The sequence below is a fragment of the Mustela putorius genome, unplaced genomic scaffold (genome assembly GCF_011764305.1).
Source record: "Mustela putorius furo isolate JIRA1106 unplaced genomic scaffold, ASM1176430v1.1 tig00000083_pilon_pilon_pilon, whole genome shotgun sequence".
NCBI classification, from domain to species: Eukaryota; Metazoa; Chordata; class Mammalia; order Carnivora; family Mustelidae; genus Mustela; species Mustela putorius.
In genome coordinates, this window is record NW_025421273.1 from 14,967,126 (window position 1) to 14,983,932 (window position 16,807).

The window sequence follows — 16,807 nt, forward strand, 5'->3', positions numbered from 1 at the left end:
GTCAAGGTCAGGAAGTTTAGGAGGCAGTGGGGCCCTCAGGATGGGTAGGATTTCAGCAGGGGGAGGGAGAGAGGAGGAAGGCACATTCTGGGTGGGGCAAAGGGAGGTGGGGAAGCATGGGGGCAGGCCCAGAGAATGTGGACCAGTGCTGGTGTGCTGGGAGATGGGGACCTGGTGCTCAGGGTGGGACTGCACAATCCTATCTGTCATCAGAGGGAACAGTCTACACTGCGGGGATGGTTCCATTGAGAGTAAGACATCCAGCATACTGGAAAGCCTTGGGTAAAGTACCACAAAGAACACTGCCAGTACCAGTGACATTTCCCACAAACATCAGAGCCAGAGGCTTGGGGCTCCTTCCACCCACAGGAGTCCCGGGAGCTTGAAGACACTCAGACCAGGCCAGTGCTCCAACTCAGAGACCAGTCCTGCATGCAGCTTCCTCCTGGCGTATCTCCATCACAGGCCAGACCCATAACCATTATCACCCTGAGCCCTCACTTTTCCGCTCCAGACTGGATTCACCTGTGACACCCATGGCCACTCAGGGCCATGCTCAGTGGGCAGGAGGTGGATGGAGGATGGACCAAGCCCTAGCACCCCTGCCTGAGGGTCAGCGAGGCAGTCGGTCCCATGATCAACTGTCCTGTCCCACTCTGGTCCTCACACCAGCTCACTTCTGCCCCTGGGAGGTACCTCTGGGGAAGGCCTCAGGGAGCAGAAACCTGAAGAGGCCCCAGAGTGCCAGGGAGCAGGGCAGCCCTTAGCAGTCCAGCTTGGGGATGGAAGATGATCCCGAGGGCACTGGGGACCCAGGCCTAGGTGCATTCCAGGGTGGCAGCTGGCTCCTGAGGGGAGTGGCCACGTGAGTCCCCAGACCAAGTAGAGCTCCCTGGCCAAATGGCCCTGAGGAGTGGCCATGATAGCCCGGAGACCAAATGGACTCCCCCAAGAACCGTGCGGGACCAGGGCTGGGGTAGGGGGAGAAAGTCTTCCTCTCACTCCTCTTACTCCACAGTGCCTGGTGTGGAACCAGCCTGGAGAGTGCACAAATCAGTGCTGGAGCCATCAGATCGTAAATAAAATAGGGAAACGTGACTTCTGCTACCACCCAAGTCCATGCATCAAGAGCAAAGCTCACTGCACAGGTGGGAGCCCAAGGGACCCAGCCCACAGGAGGAGGAACCAGGCAGGGCACCTGGGCCCGGGACTTGCTGCCCACCTGGCTTCCAGCCCCAGCCCCTTACCTGTTCGGTCTGCTCTTTCTCGGCTCCGAGCACTCGGGGCCCGAGCCATAGCTGGGGCAGCTGTGTCTCCCACGTCTGGTCCAGGGCCAACCTGGGGTCCAGGAGCTCGGGGCGCCTCACTCTTGTCCTGCTCCAACGAGGCAGTAGCATTGAGCCTCGAGCGGGCCTGGGGCTGCAGCGACGGAGGAGGCTGTGGGCCAGAAGGGCTGGCAGGGGGCGCACCAGGGTCCATCCTGCTGGCAAGAAAAACCAAGGGTCAGACACACAAGGGCGGCCAGGCCCAGCCTGCTCTGGCCTCGAGTGTTGGGCAGAAAGGGAACAGAAAAGAGAACGAGGGTAGGTTGGGGGGAGTAGCGCCTGGGTGGCTCAGTCGAGAAGTGTCTGCCTCTGGCTCAGGTCATGATCCCAGGGTGGGAAGCCTACTTCTTCTTCTCCCACTCCCCATGCTTGTGTGCTTGTATTCCTCTCTCACTGTCTCTCTCTGCCAAGTAAATAAACAAAATCTTAAAAAAAAAAAAAAAAAAAAAAAGTAAAGAAAAGAAATGGGGTGAGGGCCACTTCATGCTCTGTATGAGATCTCACTCAACCTCACAGCAGCCCCAAGACTGTGCCCATTTCATAGATGAGGAAACTGAGGGAAGAAATCCATTCAAGGCCTCTGGCTCAACGGGCCCCATCGCAGTCATGAGCTTGGGCCCTACGTCTTCAGGCCCGAAGTCCCCTGCCTCAGCAGGCACAAGCCCTGTGACCTCAGTGTCCTTGCCTGAGCAGCAGGGATGGTGCAAAGTTGTGAGGGTCCAGTGAGATAATCCGCATGGAGCACTGAGCACAGTGCCTGGCTCAGGGAGCTGAAGCGTGGACTCCACCTTATATGTCCCCCCTCCAATCCGTGAAGGTGACCCTACTTGCAGATGTAATTAAGGATCTTGAAATGAGATCATCCTGGATTAGGATGGGCCCCCATCCAATGAGCAGTATCCTGAGAAGAGGAGGGGAACACAGAGACATAGAGAGAAGAATGTCATGTGAAGACAGAGCATGGAACAGGAGGTGCGGCTGCAAACCAAAGGCCACCAGGGGTCATCGCCTTCACCACAAGCCAGGAGAGAGGCAGGGAAGGATGACCTCTCAGAGTTCCCAGAAGGAACCAACCACAGAGTAAGAGTTAAATGTTAGCAGGTAAGTGAACGGAGGATTGGATGCAGGGGAGGAGGAAAGGGGTGGGGAGCCAGGAATGGGGGAGGCAAACAACCCATGAAGCCAGGATTTAGGCAGATGAGCCCAACGGCAAAGCCCTCCATGCGAGGCCTGAAAGACAGGACAAGACCCACCAGACTTGGATGCCACCAGACATGAATACGCACTAAAAGGCAGAGTGAGGTGCCCAAGAACAGAGAATGGACTGGAACAGACTAGAGAGATTGGTGCTTCTACAGCCCTCTTATGACAGGGAAAGGGCTCAGTCAGTCAGTAAAAGGGACCTCATGTGCTGATTAGCAAAATGGCAGAAACCACCACTGACGCAATGGAGCTGAAAGCCCCAGCCCCAGGATCCCCAACCTGGGGGCCCTGGATGGGCTTCAGGAGACACAGACCCCTGAAACTGTCGGGACGACTTGTGCACTGGATAGGGGACCGGGTGGCTTTTCCTTAGACTCCAAAAAGATGCCATGACCCTCCCCAGACTCAAGGCCACGTCCGTCCTTTTCACTGAGATGAGGAAAGCGAGCGCAGAGCAGGGAGAGGCTGCTCATGTGGAGATCTAGCCCCAGGCCCCCCCGCTCTGTGGTCCTGAGCCACAGGGCCATACCCCTCTCTGCTTCCTCCACTGTAAATGGGACAAGTCAGCTCACAAGAGGGCCCCATGAGGACCAGATGAGAGGACAGGCTGCACACGGGGGCCAGGCATCCCCAAACGCCCAGTGCCAAGCAGCAGGCCTGCCACAGTAGGGGCCCCCTGGATGTTTCTGGAGATGACTGTCACAAGAAGAGCTGCAGTGGCCCCAGGAGCCACATGCCTGTTTCCAGGGGCTGCACAACCAGGTCTGCCCTGTCCCCAGCCACAGTGGATCCTGAAGATGGGATCTGTGTCCGCCAAACAACCCCATAGATTTCAATCTGGACATTCCTCCGTCTGAAACACTGAATCCTTATTTTAAAACATCCCCCAAGGGCAAGACAAGAACACAGCCGAGCCACATGAATCTGCTTGGAAATCAACGCACTGCTCGGTGCCGTTTCCAAAGTGCAGGCTTCAGGGAACCCAACCAAGAGGCAGCTTCTATGAAACTCGCCATTCAGCTGCACGTGTAGACCAGAGCGAGCACGTAGCCAGGAATGGGCCGGGGAAACCCGTGGTGACAAGCCACACGGAACCAAGTCATACAGGACACCCACCCCACCCCCTGACCCAAGATAGCCAACACGTCAGTTCTTCAGACCACATAGGGCCACGTCCTACCAAGCCACCTCCCATGGCCCGCTGCCCCTAGAATCAAGAGCCATCTCCTCAGAACAGCAGAGCACAGCTCACCTTGACAAGAGCCAACTTGCACCGCCACACCTGTGTCGGGAACAGCAGCAGGAACGGACGTAATATCTGGACTGTGCTCTGCTCAGTGCATGTTCTCGGGGGTGGGGGGCTGCACACAGTGCTGGGAGCCGGGTACCGCCAGTGTGACAGGCAGATGGGTGGCTTTGCCTTCAATTCTCACCCTGTTTCACAGACAAGGAAATGCGGGTCCAGAAAGGTAGGATACGTGCTCGAGGCCACACAGCTCACGGTGTCAGAGCTGGAATTCAACTCCACAAAGCCCGTTTCTGAAAAAGGGACCTCTCACAATCCAACCCCAGTCACGCCTTCCCTTCCCTCCCTGCCCCTCCCAGAGCTGCCATCTGGCCTGTACCGGTGCTCTGGCAGAGCGAGCCCTCCTCCTCCAGTGCTGGGGCCCAACGTGCCTCCTTCCTGGGAGTGTCCCTGCTGCCTCTGCTGAGTCCCATCTCAGGTAGAACCATCCTCTACCAGGAGACCCCAGGCCAGGGACAGTGTTATCTCTAGCCAATGAGACACAATTTTACTAACACATGACAAGGGGAGTGAGTCCCAGGACCTGCAGCCACTAAATCTCGCTCACTGTGTCTCAGTTTCCTCATCTGTAAAATGGGAAAAACACCTCCCATGAAGGGGTGCCATGGATTAGGGGTGTGAAAGAAGAGAAAGTAATCTGCAAACCATAAAACATTAAAATGAACAAACAACCAAGCAAGCAAGCACACCCAAGCTGGTCCTCCCGGGTGCTACACCAGGGCGTGGTTCGTTGAAAAACACATTCTGGGAGGAACCACAGGGAACCACAGGTTCTGGGTGGCCTGTGGGTTAAATATTAGGCATATCATACAACAGTAAAAATAACTGTTTTAAGTAAAACCTCTGCTTAGTAAGAATGGAAGAGTAAAAGAAAATTGATTTTCAGGGTCTCAGAGTTGCTCAAGCCCTTTAGGGAGAAAAGGGCTTATTATTTACAAACGAGACAGCTCACTGCCAGGGTTGGGTCACAGGGAGGATCACAGACCATCTTCTGGTGGAAGGACCCACATGGTGGTCCCACCTTTCCTGCTGTTACACGTTCTCTTGCCTGGGATACTGCGAGCCCTGCAGGCGGGGGCTGCGTCTCCTTACCCTGGAGCACCTGCTGCCTGGCGTGGCACGCATCCTGGATCTCATGTGCAGGGTACATGGGGACAGCCTCCTCTCGGGAAGGCAACAAGCTTAGGGGACCTTATTGTGTGACTTCAAGCAATTCCCACCCTGGAGACCCCAGGACCCTGAAAGCAAACAGGGAGCATCTACCTGCCTCGGTCCCAGCTCCAAGACGCCTCCAAACTGTCTGCTAGGGGGCCACCAATCCCACTGCCTGCTGATGGCCCCAGCAGTAGCCTGGAACCCGTCATTGTGTAAGACCAAAAAAGCAAAGTGGCTGGCATTCTTTCCATGTGAGTACCAAGGCATATTTTTATCCCATCAAAACACAAAATACCAACACTGAGGAGCTCGGCTGAGGAGCTGCAGGGACCGTGCCTCTAGGGAGACGTGGAGCAGAATGGCCACGTGTGGCCTCCTGCCCCAAACGCTCTAATCTGGCCCCACTCTGCTCCCCTCCCCGGGCTGAGGGGCAGCCCCACCTCTGAAACAAGCCCCCACGGGAAGGCTTAAAGTTGCTCCAGCACCTTCTGACCGGAGCCTCCACACTAGAATCCCAGCCCCGGCAAAGAAGCAGGGATGCCCACAGGTTTCACACACGAGGGTGTCTAACGTGGCCACACTTTCTGGCACCGTCCAGAGGGGAGTTAAGAACATTACATCCCCTCGGCACAGTGCTATCCTACAAAGATGTTACCCATGACCCCATATACAAATAAGCATTTAGGGTCAAGGAAAATGTTGGTATAACACTGTTAAGCCAGATTTAAAGCAGCATGAGAATTATCCTGTCTCTTTAGAATGAAAACGGCATCTACCTACAGAAAAAGATGAAAGACAAAATACTGGATCTCTCTGGGTGGAGGAATTATGAGTGGTTTTATTTTATTCTTTTTTCTGATTATATTTCCCTAATTTTCTATAATAAACGTATAAGGTATTTGAAACGAAAACAAAATATATTTTACAACCTGCCTGTGACTGAGCTCTAAGTGAAAGAAAGGGCCCCGGGGGGTTACCCAGCATCTGGAGTGTCTGCTCCATCATGGCCTGGCCCAGCCCTCTGGCAGAGGGCTGCTCCTCAAGACAAGGGCACAAAGCCCTTGGAGGCTCCCAGATACCTATTTTTGCCCCAGAGTATTAAGGGCCAAACCAAGGAACATTCCGACACCACTCGATGTGCCAAGTTCATAGAAACAAAGTGGGAGGCAAGTTGGGAATGCCCTAGTCCTTCATCAAGGACAGCCACAAGTGTATGCTGAATGGCCGAGTCCGTACTACACACCTGCTCTGAGCCAACACCTAAACAGATAACTACAAAGACAAGCAGCATCTGGGATGCAAACACCCAGTGGGGGAAGGGGGTCTTGCTAGCCTTTGGAAGGCAGGAGAGGGACTGTGGAAAAGAGGTCTTGACTCAGCCTTCAAGTCAAGCGGGTGTGAGCCAGGTGAGGGTAGAAGGAAAGAGGAATGGAGGAGCGTGGGTATTCCAACAGGGGACTGTCCTGTAGAAAATGCAGTGGAGGGACAGTGACCAGCCGTGTGGCCAGGAAGGTGCAGGTGGCTGGGAAGTGACCGCTGGGGATGGGACACAGGAATGAGAGAAAAGGCTGTGTGGGCAGCAAGGGCAGGTCCCAAGGGCCTGAAGGAATGCCAGACTTTGGAGGCAGAGCTGACCCTAGGGCCAGGAGTTTGGGAGGACAGTGCTGAGCAGGGAGGTGACAATTAAAGAACCACAGGGGACAGGATGGGGAGCCCAGGGATGGGGCTGGGTGACCATCTGGGGAAAGGTAAGGAGGCCTGGTCCAGGGCAGGCATCTGACTGCAGCTCCGGGGCTGGGAGAGACAGGAGTATTGCCAACTGAATGTGAGGAGTGGGGGAGCAGAGGGTGACTTGGTTTGTGTCTGGGGGCCAGCACAGCAGTGCTACTTTCTGATGTGGGGACGTGGGAGAGGGCGAGAGCCATATAAAGCATCAAGTTCCCTCCCTCTTAGGATTCTTATCATCACCATCACAGAGCAGGGTTTGGTCTCTGTCCTAGGGCTCAGGCACCTCTGGGAGGGGGGGCCAGGACTGAGCTGGAGTCCCCCTCTTTGACCAGCCCCCAAGGCCGGTTGAGCCCTGGTGTAGGAGGGGCTGGGAAAGCCTGAGCAGGGAGCCCCCCTCCCCCCACCCCCAGTCTTCCATCCTGGGAGAGAAGGTGTGATGTGGTCTCCCAGCAACCTTCCCTGTGCTCAAAGGTCCATCTGCTTGGGGGCGTGGGGGTGCAGGGGTGCAGCAAAGGAGTGGTTTTATAAGCGAAGTTTCCTCTAAATCTCTGGTCAGACACCACGGGGCTCCCATGAGAAGCCCATCCCCTTGGAGACACGGGGCCAGGACCGGGCAGTGGAAGGCGTGGCCTCTGGGCTTCTGCTGACATGGCACCCTTGCTAGGGCCGCAGTAAGAACAGGTGACCAGCACAGAGGTCCCCAGGGCACTCTGCAAGTGACAGATCCTAGCAGAAGAGAAAGCCCTTCACAAACAGGCCAAATGCCAGGGTCACTGTCCAAGGTGAGGAGAGGCAGGACGGGGCTTGCTTTCAATGCAGACCCCAGACGGAAGGCTTCCCCGGGCTCTGTGCGGTCCTGGACAGGTCACCCAACCCCAGGGAGCCTCAGCTCCATCATGTGTCCACTGGGGCTCTAATTCCCACTCCTGTAAGACTGGGGTGGGGAAGGGGAGTGTAACTCTGGTACAACTGTTAGCTCCTTGGAATTCTCAGCATCAACTACAAGCACTGCGCGGGGCGGACATGGCTCCATCACATCCCAAAGGGCCGGGCGAGATTCCTCAGAAAGTTTCCATCTGTCACAATAGAAATTCATGGCGCGGAGGGCCAGCCAAGGGCCGGGTTCACCGGAGTCGAGCCGGGACCGAGAGGTACTGCCTCTGCCCATGCCCATCCCCTTACCTAAGAGCAGCCCCGGGGACAGTGAGCCCCGCACTGATTCTAAGTGGGTGGTGGGGGCCTCAGCTTGACCCAGGGGCTGCCCCCCCACCCCGGTGGGCCTGGTCCCCGGTGTGGGTCGGACCCCCGCCGATCCCCCCCCACCCGCGCCCCCGCGGGCACCGAGGGCCGCTCTGGGTGCCGCGGAGTCCGGCCGACGGCCGCGGGGGAAGGGCCATGACGGGGCACCTCGGGACTGGCGCTGCGGGACGCAGGGTGGGGCGTCTCCGGCCACCCTCCAGCCATCCGCGGGCTCCCCGCGGCTACGGCCGTTGGCCGCTCGGTGCCCGCCGCGCGCGGGGCTCCGCGACTCCCGAGGGGGCTCACCCCTCCCCCGGAAGTCCCAACGCAGGCCCCGGCGGGGGTTGCCGCGGGGGTCGTCGTGCGGGCGGGACCCCAGCCCCTCGCCTTCTGGGGACCTTGTGCGGGGAGCCCTGGGGGCAGCCGCGCATATGGAGAAACTGAGGCCCGAGGCGGGCGGGGCCTCCCGGCTCCCTTTCCAGTCCCCCACGCGGCCGTCCCCCGCCCCGAAGTACTCACCCGGCCGCAAGTGGGCCGCACGCTACTCTGCGACGCCTTCGGGCCTCCGGGCCTGTGGCAAAGTTGTTCGCGAGGAGCCGGACACCTAGAGGCGGGAGCTAGGACGCCGGGCCGAGGGAGAGACGCGAGCAGCTGAGGGAGCGGGCGAGCGCGGCCCTCCGCGGAGGGGCGGGGAAGGGGGCGGGGCCGTAGGCCGCGCTCCACTCCCGATGCGTCTCGGAAGACCCGGCGCCCGCTCGGTCCGCTGTGCGGCCGGCAAGCTTGCCAATCATCTCGTGCCTCCGCCAATCACGAGGCGCCTCGCCTGGCTACGGCGGACCGCCCCCTGGTGTAGCCAGGCCCGAGGGCCCCGCGGGGGGCGGGTCCGACCCGCCCACAGCGAAAGTTTCCAAGCCGAGTCGGCCCCCGCCCGGCCCACCGCGTGCTGGCCCCGCCCCGCCCCGCCCCACCCGCAAGGTGTTCAGTTGCAGAGGGAGGCCCTTTGCTTCTCCATCAGTTAACAGGTGGTTGAACTCTTGGACAAGACTCAGGCCACCTTTCAGCCACCACTCTGGCCCCAGGGCCCCCAACTTCAGATTTATAATCACTGCTATTGCAGTATTAACTAACAATTGAGGGCCTGCTGTGCGCTAGACCCCTTAATCCCAGCCGTGCCAGAGGCAAAGAGGGCTCCCCCCCTCCACCATACAGCAGCAGGGAAGGAAAACTATGGCTTATTTAAATGCGTACAAGTAACCAAGTACAGCTTTAAATGCACGCAGTCCAATGCAATGTCGCACGCTTTTCACAAGGGAATTATGGGATTCACCTTAAAAAATACATTAACGTGGGGGGGGGGGGTGACGCAAGGCTCAGGCAGTTTGGGAAATCCTCTTCTTTCAGTCCTGTCCTGTGTCTGAGGAGGTGTAGTTTAAAGATGCGGGGGAAGGTCTGTCCTTCAGTCATGCCCTTGGGAAGATGAGGTCCTGGCCGGTGACCCACCCTGGGCTGTGTCTGCTCTGTGTCTGGTCCTCATAGCCAACCTGGGATGCCTGTCCTGGGTCATGGCAGAAGCTGCCTCAGAGTGGCTGCCAGAGATCTGTTACCAACATGTGGGGAGCAAAGATCCTGGTTGGTTTGGGAGGTGGATTCTATATACCGAACACACAGCACTGGGCACTTTAGTCAAAGCTGTGTAATTCAGATGTCACCTCCTCTGATTCATCAGCTGTGCCCCTCGATGTTACCCCATCTCATCTGAGGCTGTGAGGCTCACAGGGGAAGGAAGGAAATGAGCATGGAGCAGTACCTGCTCAGCCCCAAGTTCAGTTTTGGGGAACTTTCATACATTGAAGTTTTCACTGTACCCCTAATGAGTATAGCATTGAAGCAATGCCTGGAGCTCGTTTTTACTGATGAGAAAACGTCTTTTTTGTCTCTTTCTTAGCCCTTTGCCCCTTGAGGAAGGCTTTGCCATTCCATTGCTAAGCTTCTAGAGCATGATCTTAGTTTCTGGCCTGCCCTCCCTCCAATTTGTGCTCTCTCACTATCAAATAAATAATAAAATCTTTAAAAATAATTTAAAAAATTAAAAAATTGTTCAAAGACTATTACTGTCTGTGGTATCAGATCGATGCCTATGGAAGAAAGGGTTTCCAAAGGTCCCTGCATTCCCACTGCATGTGTGTGTGCTTGCCTATTTCATTAGGGCCAAGTCCTAGAAATAGAAACATGGATCCTGATAGGATTTTTCAGGTCTCTAGATACAGCTTTACCAAAACAGATTTCTCAATATTGTTTCCACTTCACGTCTGAGAGGTGTACACTGGCCTGGGGAACTAATTTTTCAACCCCTTTCTTACTCCAGTAAATGAAAAATGGCCTCCCTGCCTTTGTAATCTCCATTTCCATGCTAACTAATGAGGCTAGACTTTTCTTGTTCCTTAAGTTTGTTTTTTTAAAAAATATTTTATTTATTTATTGGCTAGAGAGTGAGAGAGCATGAATTGGGCGGGGGGTGGGTGGAGAGGGTGAAACAGACTCCCCGCTGAGCAGAGACCCTGACACGGGTGGGGCTTGATCCCAGGACCCCAGGATCATGACCTGAGCTGAAGGCAGACACTTAACCAATTGAGCCACCCAGGCACCCCTCATGTTTCTTAATTTTGATAAGCATCTGCTTTCTCATTCATCTATTGGGTTCCTTAGGCCCTTTGAAAACTCATGAGATGCGTTCTTTTATTTCCAGCCTCCCTTCTTTACCACCTGTCCTCCCTTTGAGCTGGTAAGATGGGGGCCGACCTGAATAGCTCATGCAGCCCACCCTTGGGGCCAGCAGCCCTCTTCACACCTGGGAGGGTGGGAGCAGACAGGCCTTCTCCAGAGACATGGGAGCGCCTTGCCAGTGCTGTCTTCATTGTCTACAAGAACATAAATGACTCGTCATTCACCCTCTTGCTGGTTGGCCACCGCCCCAGAGACCACCATCGCCCTGTCCTCACAGACCTGACAAACAATAACAGAGAGACCAAGACATTCCCTTCTGAGGGGACACAATAAGCAGAGGAAGAGGACAGGTTGAGCAGCCCAGGCCGAGCCTGGACACACTTAACACACTCTGTGGAGCAAAAGGCCTTGAACGTCGTCGGTGGATTCAGAAGAAACATCGAGGCGAGGAAAATGAGCCAACGGGAAGATAAGAGAAAATGCCTCGGAGGGAGGAGGAAAAGCGCATGAAAATCCTGGAGAAAACAAGAGGCTTCGGGCAGTTCCAGGAGGGAGAACCCCCACCTGTTGGGAGAACCAGAGGGAGCTGGTGGGCAGACAGAAGTGAAAGAAAGTTTCCAGAGGAAAATGTCTCCAGCTGCAGCTCTCTGCTGTGAAGGCTCCAAGTCCCAGAAGGGGAGACCATGTCTTGCCAAGTTCCAGCAAGAATCAGTCCCAGACGAAGGCAGGAGAATCAGCATAGTGCCTGCACTTTGGGAACCTAGGAACAACCCAAGGACTCTGATGATCTGATCAAGGAGCCCTCCCCCTGCTGTGATGGAATTCCTCTGCTGGGGAAAAGGAAAGAAAATATCCCAGTCGATAAGACACACAGAAGATCCCTTTTATCCACGGGAGGGCCTCTCTCACCGGGACAGTTCAACTAGAGTAGAGATCTCAAGATAGAGCACAAAGAGAGAACAGATAACGCTGGTGGACAGTGACCCTTGCAAAATACTTGATTTGATCTGAATATCCCTGGAATTTTGTATGATCACTGCTAAGTAAGGATTCTTGAAATTTGTGCCACACACTGTAAGAGAAACCTGTATTCATCTGGGAGTAAACATAGAATCAATGTCAGCCACCCCGGAGCAAGGGGCCACGGAGAGACTGAAGGGACATCCTGGCATCTGCTGGCAGGGAGAGGAAGGGAGCGAAGGGCTTGCTCTGGTGCGAGCAGGAGGGGTGGGAAAGGAAGAAGCTCGTGGGGGAGTGCTGTTCCTGCTTACTTTTCATACATTCACGGGGGAGGATCGGTGTAATTATGACTATCAGGAGCTGGAAGAGGCGGGGGGTGGGGAGTGGGTGAGGGTGTCGAGAGTGAGCTGGGAAGGAAAATTAAGCAAGGAGGAAAGAAGGAAATGACAGCAATAACAAAGTTCAGTCCAAGTAAACACAAAGGGAGGCGAAATAAATAAAACCACGGATATCGGCTTTCATACAAAACGGGGATGGGCTGAATTTCCCCTCAAAAGCCCCTAAGGCTGGGGTGAAGATAAAAATCCAGTAAAATGCAATTTACAAGAAATGCTGCTCCCCCAAATGATGAGAAATAGAGGCCCCCAGTGCACACCATTTGAAAATTGAGATTAAAAAATGACAAGAATGGCAAATTAGTCTTGCGTAAGGAAGAATTCAAGGCAGAAAGCATTCACAGGAACAAAGACAGATATTACATAATGGTGCAAGGTACAATCCACAAAGATTCAATAATCATAAATCTGAATGTACCAGAACTACAGCGGCTGTGATGTGCTGTATTTTATGTGATGGGCTACTGTGTATGTCACAGCGGCCAAGCCATGGTATCCAGCTGTGGTCAAACACCAGTCTAGATGTTTCTCTGAGATACCTTTTAGATGAGAGTAACATTTGAATCAGTAAACTGTGTAAAACAGGTGACTCTCTGCAATGCAGGTGGGCCACATCTAATCAATTGAAGTACTTAGGAAAGTAAGGCTGCGGTCCCCCAGTAAAGGAGAATTTTGCCGGCAGATGCCCTTTAGGTTTGAGCTGCAACATCAGCTCTTCCCTGGGTCTCCAGTCTGCCATCCTGCCCAGCAAGGTGGATTGGCCAGGTCCCACAATCCCATGAACCAATTGCTTAAAATATTTTTTTTTCTGTCTTTAGTGTGTGTGTGTGTGTGTGTGTGTGTGTGTGCGTGTGTGCGTGTGTGTGTGTGTGTGTGTAGGGCAGGAGGCCTATCCTCATACCCACAGAGAGATAAGCCCAGAGCTTTGCTGTTGAGTTCTGGATGAATGATGAATGAATGAATGAATGAATGAATGAACAGACAAATGAGTTGCCCTATGCAAAAACTCACAACAGCTCTTTCTTGCCCTTAACACAGTGTTCAGACTCTTTAATGCGACATCTAAATATGCCTCCTACACTTCAGCCCTCTGATTTTTTCTACCCGCGGTCAGAGTCTGTGTTCACACCCCTGTCCCACTTCCTTCCCTACTGCTGCTTAATCCTTCTCAATTTATGCAAGAGATCTTTATCAACCTCCTACCCATTCCAAACCTGGGGCTGTACACCAAGCCTACTAAGAAAATTGAAGGAGATTGGTGAGTTATTTCTGGAGGAGAGCAGGGTTGGGGGCTTTTGCAGACCGTCAATGCACTAGACGGAAAACGGCCCCCAGAGATCTAAGCCTACTTCCCGGGACCTGTGCATGCTGGCTAATTTGAGAAAAGGTGGTTGCAAATGTGGTTGGATTACATATCCCTGTGGTCACACAAGATGGGGCAATTCTCCCAGATTCCGAGGCGGGCATCTAGATGCGATCACAGGTGTCCTTAAGGACAGAGGTGGGGGCTGGGGGGATCCATGACACACACAGATAAGGCAACATGAAGATGGACTAGGAGACATGGAGATGCCAACCTTGAAGATTGGAAGGACGGGACCCTAAGCCATGGAGAGCCTGCTGCCATAAGAAACTCGAAGAGGCAAGAAACAGATTCTCCTTAATTTTTTTGGCTCAGTGATCCTGAATTCAGACTTCTGGCCCCCAGAATAAGCAAACAGTACTGACAGTTGGGAGATGCACTCAAAACACCTGACTGAATGTTCCAGAGGCTCTGTGGACCTCAGGACATCTGCAGCACTCAGTGACCTAAGTTCTGGGTGTGTGGGTTGGTCAGATAAGAACGACACATGGGAACATGCCAGCGCCCCCCGCCCAGACTGCTGGCACAGTGTGATCTTAAGGACTGCCCGCATCAGCACCCTCCCACCACTCCCCAGAATGAGGCCCAAGAATCTGCATTTCAACAGTGGCTCGGGGGTGGGGGGGTGGGGGGAGTTCTAACCTACAGTGGGATTTGGGACCCAAGATTGTAGAGCTGAGTGACTTGCAATGGATCTGTCCCTGGGCATCCTTCACCTGGACAAGTACTCAGAATGCAGAACCCCTCACGCCTCCTGAGTCAGAATTCACATCTTAAAGGGACACCCCCCATGATTTGTGTAGGTATTGAAGTTGGAGGGACCCTGCTCTAGGCGGGAGGCTTCCAGCCCAGGTTGCACAATATCGGAGCCACCTGTGGGGCCTGTCCTGCCCAGGCCAGCAACACCGGAAGTCTGGATTCTGTGAGCAGTCCTAGAGAGAGGGGAGCAGAGGAGCCACACTCAGGATTTAGCAAGGTCTAGAGTGCATGCCGGTCATGCTCCCACTATAAGAAGGACCACTTCCCAGCTTCCTTGCTGGAGGCTGTCCCACCTACCCTTGGCCACATCTAGGACAGGAAGGTCCTCAGTGTCACCTCTCAGTGGATCTTCCTGATGCCCTGCCCAACCAGGTGGCCTCCCTCCAATTCTGAGGAGCTGGGGGCTCCCCGCATTCACACCATGGTCATGGGCAGAGCCTTTGGGCTCCCAAGCCACTGCCCTCTGCTCTCTCTGGCCCTCTGCCCACGCACTCCCATGTCCCGCCAGCAGCTCCCCTCCCCCCTTTCCTCCACTCCCTGATGGAGGGCTTGGGGCTGGTCACAGGGCTCTGTGTCACGAGGACTGGGGGCTCCATCAGGGGTGCTCTCAGCCCTGCTCGCCCACGGCCGCCTCCAGCTCCACCTGTGTATCCACATGTTGCCTTGTGGCCAGGCAGCTGAGGCCCCCCACGAGTCTGAGTCGTGCTTTACTCATCTTTACTCATCTCCGAAGGCAGAGACTTAATGCCACTTAATGGCCTTGTGATGAGTCACCAAGTACATTGTGAAGTTTCATATGGGAAAAAAAAAAAAAAAAAGCATTGAGAACAGGAATGTACCTTTGAGGCAGAAGAAAGACAAATGCCTGGCAGGAAGAGACACACTTTCCCATGACCTCCCCCGCATCCCAGCACCCCACTGACACGAGCCCTGAATCATCAGTCATTAGTCCTTGTCCAGAGAGAGAGAACCAATTTCACAAGTATAGATCTGCCGGCACACGGGGGATTGGCTCACATGCTTGGAGAGGCTGAGGATTCCCACGACGGGCCCTCTGAAAGCCGGGGACCTGGGAGAGCCAGGGTGCAGGTGCAGTCCGCCCAAGTCCCAGGGAGCGCTGGTGTCCGAGGGCAGGGAGGAGGGATGTCCCCACTCAAGCCCAGAGTCCTTCCTGCACCTGCGTGTTCTCCTCGGGCCCTGACGGGATTGGATGGTGCCCCCCACATCCTCACACACTCAGAAATGTGCTTTAACAGCTCTCTGGACACCATTCAGCCCCGCTGAGTCAACGCAGGAGTCTTTGGGGGCTTTTCAGCAGGCCATGGAGCTGTGTGTCATCAGGGCTGGACCCAGGGGCTGTAGTGGTAACGTTGGCTGAGCGTGAACGTGAGCTTGACTCTGCGCCATCTCCCATCTGATGGCCAGGCCACCTCACACGTGTCCCCCAGGGACGGGGGCATGTAGAGGTGTTCACTGAACACCTGCGGTGAGCAGCCTCCCAGGCCTCTCTGGGCCCCATACCTGGCGAGAAAAGAAACACCCCATCCCTGCTCTGGAGGGGCTAATGGGCTGGCTGGGTTCAGAAGCCAGAGCACCCCCACCTGTTAGCAGGCAAGGGTAACCAGGGAGAACCCGTGCTGGCAGATTCCTGACATTGGGAGAAATGACAGCCGACTGAGGTGGTCGGGGAAGGCTTCCTAGAGGAGGTGCAGACCTAAAGAAAATTTTTGTCCTTTGCTTGTTTTATTTATTGATTTATTTCATGTAAATTTAATTAATTAACGTGCGGTCTATTAGTTTCAGAAGAAGTCAGTAATTTATCAGTTGCCTGTAACACACAATGCTCATCACATCCTGTGCCCCCTTAATGCCCATCCCCCGGTTTACCCCATCCCTCTACTCCCCTCCCCTCCAGCAACCCTCAGTTTGTTTCCTATAGAGTCTCTTCTGTTTTGTTCCCCTCTCTGATTTCATCTTGCTTTATTTTTGCCTCCCTTCCCCTCTGATCTTTTTTGTTTTGTTTTGTTTGTAACAGACTTTATTTCTTAGAACAGTTTTAGGTTTACAGCAAAACAGAGTGGAGAATGCAGAGAGTTCCCTTACGCTCCCCGCCCTATAGGCAGGCACATTCTTCCTCACTATCGGGGACACCCCACACCACAGTAGCATGTTTGTCACAATCAGTAAGCCTACATCAATACATCACAGTCACCCAAAGTCCTGAGTGTTCATTACGGTCACTGTCGTGGCTGTACCTTCTCTGGGGTTTGCCAGATGTACAATGACACATATCTACCATTATAGCATCCCACGGAGTGGGTTCATGCCCTAAAGCTCCTTGGTGATCTGCCTATTCATCTTCCCCCCCAGCCCCAGCAATGACCCATCCTTTCCTGCCTCCATAGTTTTGCCTTTTCCAGCATGTCATGTTGCTGGAATCATGCTCCTTTCCCTGAGTAATGTACATCCGAGTCTTGTTTCTGTCTTTTCATGGCTCATCCCAACACAGAGCTGAATAACGTCCCATGGGGTGGAGGGATCACAGTTTATCCATCACCTAAGCCAGAGCACAAAGGAGGTGCTGATTTTACATCACAGAACTGAGTATGAGGGGGTCATTAGTCAAGTCTGGCTCAGGTGACTCTCGGAC

At 54.5% G+C, this 16,807-nt stretch overlaps 1 protein-coding gene across 5 annotated transcripts in view; it reads right to left on the bottom strand.

Annotated features, from left to right (window-relative positions):
- WFS1 (wolframin ER transmembrane glycoprotein) overlaps window positions 1–8,670 on the bottom strand; it is a 30,183-nt gene extending 21,513 nt beyond the window's left edge. Inside the window, exons 1-3 of one of the 5 annotated variants that reach the window (XM_004770529.3) lie at window positions 8,476–8,670; window positions 3,781–3,962; window positions 1,248–1,480 (exon numbers count right to left, since the gene is read on the bottom strand). In XM_004770529.3, the coding sequence (XP_004770586.1) occupies window positions 1,248–1,479 (232 nt within the window). In that variant the 5' untranslated portion in view covers window position 1,480; window positions 3,781–3,962; window positions 8,476–8,670. Of the gene's footprint in view, window positions 1–1,247; window positions 1,484–3,780; window positions 3,963–8,124; window positions 8,228–8,475 lie in introns of those variants that run through there. The other 4 variants (XM_004770531.2, XM_004770528.3, XM_004770530.3 and 1 more) reach the window with 4 other exon arrangements.
- Between the last annotated feature and the right edge of the window lie 8,137 nt (window positions 8,671–16,807).